The sequence below is a fragment of the Lactuca serriola genome, chromosome 5 (genome assembly GCF_051521515.1).
Source record: "Lactuca serriola cultivar US96UC23 chromosome 5, Lser_US96UC23_V15, whole genome shotgun sequence".
Classification (NCBI taxonomy): domain Eukaryota; kingdom Viridiplantae; phylum Streptophyta; class Magnoliopsida; order Asterales; family Asteraceae; genus Lactuca; species Lactuca serriola.
The window spans coordinates 1,575,405-1,581,435 of NC_136412.1; the positions used below are offsets into that span (position 1 = coordinate 1,575,405).

The 6,031-nt window shown below is 34.6% G+C and overlaps 1 protein-coding gene across 1 annotated transcript; it reads left to right on the forward strand.

Annotated features, from left to right (window-relative positions):
* Nucleotides 1–530: 530 nt before the first annotated feature.
* LOC145051781 (actin-related protein 8-like) lies at nt 531–4,307 on the forward strand. Its single transcript, XM_078999602.1, has 12 exons — nt 531–1,093; nt 1,324–1,403; nt 1,533–1,603; nt 1,715–1,782; nt 1,869–1,930; nt 2,025–2,122; nt 2,222–2,303; nt 2,399–2,541; nt 2,790–2,938; nt 3,652–3,785; nt 3,907–4,025; nt 4,122–4,307. The coding sequence occupies exons 1-12, from the start codon at nt 729–731 to the stop codon at nt 4,197–4,199; spliced, it is 1,449 nt and encodes a 482-aa protein (XP_078855728.1). The 5' UTR covers nt 531–728; the 3' UTR covers nt 4,200–4,307.
* The last annotated feature ends 1,724 nt before the right edge of the window (nt 4,308–6,031 follow it).

The following is a 6,031-nucleotide window of genomic DNA, read 5'->3' on the forward strand; positions in this document are numbered from 1 at the left end:
TTAAGCGGTTCCGATTCCGGTTCCTAAAGTTATGGAACCGCCTTAAGCGGTTCCGATTCTCGTTTTTTCGGAACCGCTACCCGCTGGGTACCCGCCGGAACCGGTTTATATATATATATATATATATATATATATATATATATATATATATATATATATATATATATATATATATATATATATATATATATATATATATATGTGTGTGTGTGTTACTTAGACCGATTTAGAATATATTGGTCCGATTTTGTCCGTCTTTGGTCCAAATTGATTTGATTTGGATCGAACTAAATTGCGGTTTCGTCGAAAAAAGTTAACAAAATTAATGCGACCGGGTTACCCGCTTCCGGAACCGGAACCGCCGGTTCCGGGACTGATTCCAAACATTTAAGAACTGCCTAGAACGGTTCCGGTTCCGGTTCTAACTTTCTAGAAACCGCCGGTTCCGGTTCCGGTTCCGGTTCTCACCAAATAAGGCGGGTACCCACCTATCCTCATCCCTCATAAAAGGGCTAAAAGGGAAATTTATGTGTTGGTTCAAATACCAAATAGAGATTAGAGGCTGTTAGACAACCCAGAAGAAGCAATACCAAATTCCGATACCGTCGGCGTCCGACTGACAGTGGACCCACATCAAGAATCAAGCGGACGTCTTCCGCCCACCTCAGCTCCTTCTCCGGCACCCACATCACTGTATCACTTACTCGAAACTAAAAATCTCAAGAACGATGTCGAATTTGTTAAAGAAAGTGTGGGAATCGGTTTCAACTCGTTCGAATTCGAATTCGAGTAGAAGTAATGCAAACTGGAACTACGCAGGTCCATCTCATGTGTGTCTATCCTCCGATCAGAATGATCAGATGAATTATTGGTCGTCGACCGGGGAATTTGATAGGATTCCTATGGATATATTTATGCAAATCTTGAAGTTGCTTGCGCCGAAGGAGGTCGCTATGCTCACGGCAGTTTGCAAATCATGGAAATTAATCGTATCTGATAACAGGTTATGGGTGTCCTACCTCCAGAACCAGCATGTTCCTTGGGACTCTATTTTCTTTTCAGAAATTAGCTTGCGATCGGGTTATCCTCTTCAGTATGATTCTTATTTACCCTTTTAGTTTGCATCAATGAATCAATCAAACTTAATATATCTTCTCAACTATTTCTTTCTGTAAAATTTCATTTTTTGAAGCATCATTGAAAATAATTAATATGAAATTTGAAAGGAATATATGTTGATTGGTTTGGCATGATTTGTATTTATGGGTACCATCACTTAGTTAGTTATTGTTGTCGACAATCTTGTTTGTTTTGTGATTGTAGAACATATCCTTTTGAGATGCAATCATTTATGAAGATCTATGGTCAACGAGCACTATCCCCTGGAGCTGTAATCATTGATGGTGTGTATCTGTTTCAATATAATATATAAATGTAGAAGATGATCGGATGTCGGATAATGTTTGATGACTATGTAAGTTGATTCTGTTGCCTGCCTTGTAATTAATAAACACCTTCTTTTCTTGCCAAAGGTGGTTCTGGCTACTGCAAATTTGGTTGGAGCAAATTTGATTCTCCATCTGGGAGGTCGGCAACATTCTTGGTAAGTAAGTATGTGTTTGGATTTACTACTATTAATCAATGACTAGAATTCATATGCTTTATACAATAAACTAACTTTATTAGTATATGATATTTATGGCTTTGCATGTAGGAATTTGGTAATATCGAGTCTCCGATGTACTCAAGGCTTCGTCATTTTTTTGCGACAATCTATAGCAGGTGTTGAGGTTACCTTAATTAATTTGCTACAGCCTACACATCTCAACATGCAATATCTAAAAGTTTTAGATTTAAATGACACACAGGATGCAGGTGAAATCATCCACACAGCCGATTGTTGTCTCAATTCCAATCACCCAATACGATGGTATGCTTCTAACAATTGGTACATGTAGTAGATCAAGAAGAAAAACATGAAACTTGGTATCTAATAAAAAAAAAGACTGACTTTGTCTGACTAGATACTGAAGCTGCTAAAGCTGCCAGACGACAACTTAAAGAAGCCATATACTCTGCATTATTTGGCATGAATGTTCCGGCTGTTTGTGCAGTCAGCCAGGTTTTAATTCTTTGATTCCAAAACCAAAACTGAGATTAAGCAAGGAAACAGAAGGAGTGCTATTCCCCTGATGTTGTAATTGTATTATGTTAATTTCAGGCAACTTTAGCTTTGTTCGCAGCAAAAAGAAGTTCAGGAATCGTTGTGAATATAGGTTTTCATCAAACATCGGTTGTTCCAAGTATGCCATTTTTCATCTGCATATATATGGTTTAAGTTTGATGTGAGTTTGTGATATAAATTAAAAAATAAAATAAACATTATTTGCATGTCTAGTTTTACATGGTAAGATAATGCGCAAAGTGGGAGTGGAATCTGTGGGAGTTGGAGCTTTGAAACTTACGGGATTCCTTAGGGAGCAAATGATGCAAAGAAACTTACAGTTTGATTCGCTATACACTGTGCGCTCACTGAAAGAGGTAATTACAAAATTCCATTTGAAGTACCAAATATATTGTTTAAATAAACAAAAAAGTCTTATCATATATCGGGATTTATGTTTAATTTAGATATGTGGATGATGACATAATCACTCGAAATAAATGAAAGTCTTCACTTGGCAAGAGTGTCCAATTATACAACCTGATAAGGAGTTGACTGATAGGTGTAGGTTTAGGAAAAAATTTATTACATATTCTAAAAGTCAAGCGGTTGATTTGGGATGCAGAACCTGTGTTATGTAGCTGTTGACTATGAAGCGGAATTGTGCAAGGATGCAGAAGCATCATATGAAGTTGCGGCTGCAGGTTGGTTTACTCTAAAACAGGAGCGCTTTCAAACCGGAGAAATTCTCTTCCAACCACGTATCGCAGGAATGTATGTCTCTCATCACTCAATTGTTTTTTTTTTCTTAGTGCATGACCTCTCAAGGATTTATTACTTTTGTCGCATCACTTTTCCCCTAACTTTTTATTTAACATAAACCTTCTCCGGTGGTTCACATTTTCAAAATGTATTTTTTTTTTAAATAAACTAATTAATCTTTATCTATCTTAAATTTCAATATGGATATTTGAAAAAAAAAGTCTAAACCTATAGTGCATATTTCGTTTTTAGCTCATCACACAACATATGATGATATTCAAGTTGTTCGTTTGTCAAAATACTTATATCTTTGATCCTCTTTGAGACATACAAAGAGAGTTATTTTTGTTAATTAAATTTGTAAGAGTGTTTGGTTCATATTTTGGGGTAGTCGTTTTTTTCTTTCCCATTGGACACATAATGTATCCTTCTATAGACACCTAATGCTACAAACATACACAACTATTTATAAATACATTTGTTTTTATTTTGTATATTTAATTAAATAGATTAACTAATATAAAAATTAAAAATAGAGATTTAATATCTAAATATAACTAGGGTATAAAATGTAATGTGATTAAATTTAGGGACGAGAATAGACAAAATCCCATAAGATGATTAAAAGGTAAAAAGGTATTGAAAAGGTTATTCAATAAGCTAGCAAAGCATTGGAGATGGATGCTCTTATATATTGTTATTGTGATGGTATTCATTGAATCCAGGCGTGCAATGGGATTGCATCAAGCAGTGGCACTTTGTGTTGAACATTGTCATGCTGCTGAGTTGAGTGCTGATGAAAGCTGGTTCAAGACCATTGTCCTGGCTGGAGGAAGTGCATGCTTACCGGGACTACCAGGTATTATTATTATTATTATTATTATTATTATTATTATTTGATTTAATTATATGTAAATTGTAACCTGAAAAGTTACCTTCTAGAAATTATGTATATATTGATTATATCCCACATCCTGCAGAAAGATTAAAGAAGGAACTGCACCATCTTCTTGCCCCATCCATAGCTGATGGAATAAGAGTTATTCCACCCCCTTATGGTGCAAATTCTGCATGGTATGGGGCAAAGCTTCTTAGCAACGTGAGTTGTTAAAATATATTAATTCATGTCTGTCCCAGGGAGTCATGGAAATACGTGAAAAATAACATAAAACTTTTTTTGTGTTGGTGGGTGCAGCTGAGCACTTTTCCAAACTCGTGGTGCATCACCAAAAAGGAGTTTCGGTCCAAGGCAAGAAGAAACATTGTATGGTGAAGTTGATTGATGATTGAATGTTTGTTTTTATCACAATATAAATAGTATATATAAAGCCAGAAGCAAATTGTAGTAATATGAATGTAAAATCTAGCTACTTTTCTTTTTCTTCTTGTTGGAAAAATGCTCTCAAAATGATAGTACTCAAAATAAAAACACAATAATATACTCCAAAATCGGAGAAAAACCACCACTACGGATGTTCAAAATATCCAAAGCCGAAAAACTGATGAATTGTATTGATTTATTTTTAGGTTAATCGATATTTTTGACTTCTTTTTGGTTTGGTTAACCAAACCATTAGAGCGTTCATTTTCTCCATACAGTTATTAGTCATGGTTACGGAATAAAACAAAATTATTATCATTATTTTAGGTGGATGTTTAGGTAGAATTTAAAGTCAATATTGAATTATTACTTAAGAGACCCAAGGGTATGGTGCACTTCATGCTATCAGGCTTTGCACTCTTGCGCTAACACCACACCGTCGAGTTCAATAGGTGCGGTGATGGTTTTCGTAGGAGTTGAGCTAACCGAGTGGGAAGTAGCTGTATGGTAACTTTTTGTTTTGTATTTTTTGTTTTTTTTCCTCAAACCCTATAAATATCATTAACATTTTCTTTTTTATTTTTTCACCACAATGCAAATTCTCACAGCTTTAATATTTGTTTTCTCATCTTTTACAATATCATATTTAAGGATGTCTGAGTGGGCCACAAATGATATTGATTACAAGTTTGCTAAAACTGTGGTTTTGATTTAAGGCGAACGATATTAGCGTAAACCTATCATTAATGATGTACACAAATTGTATACATCATATGAAAGCAAGCATGGTTTCCATGAAATGCTAGGTAGAATTGATTGTATATATTGGATGTGGGCAGTGTGTCCTAATACATGGCGCAACCGATACATGTGGGGTGATCATAAATAACCAACAATAATTCTAGAAGCACCTATATCATACGATATTTGGATATGAAATGCATTCTTTGGTCATGCAGGAACAAACAACGACATCAATGTTCATGACCAGTACCCGATATGGTAACCTACTTATAAATGCATCATGTCCTACTTCACAATTATACACAATACACCTTTAATATACACACTCAAGCAAGACTCATGATTTATCCCTCTTATCTATTTTATAAACAAGTTGCAGCCCTCAAAATAATACATGCTATGAAAAACATGTATTACAAATTCGCCATTCCTTAAAGAGATTCCATCCTCGAAATCACCTTAGCGAGATATTCTGACTTAAGTTCTATCCTAAATTTTCAATCTATAACTACACACTCTATAGCAGTCAAAGTGGATAATACTTTTTCCACTTAAAATCTTAACATTGTGATTGACACCACACACTTTAACCAAGATTCTAACTCAAATATAAACACCTTAAATCACACAATGTATACAACTTATAAACTTAACTGTTATACTATATAATAGCGATATGAAATCACCATGAAACTAATACTCGACATTTAGTTCTCAACCAATAGTATTTCACCTACTATAAGTCATGGCTCCAAAATATTAGTATTTCTACTAGTGACATTTCACCTATCACCGACCACTATTGGTTAAAGCATTCAACAATCATAAGCTAATAATGTTCCACTTACTATTACTTTCCATTGTGTCAAGACTAGAGTTCTCCTATTATCATACGTCTGCAAGTGCATCGTTCTTTCTATTTACATAGTATGCATCACTACATACACCATTTATCTATCATTTTATGTCCATTTGATAATTATTACCATCGCCTTATTACTCTCAACGCGAGTAATTTACGTAGACACTTTGAACATATT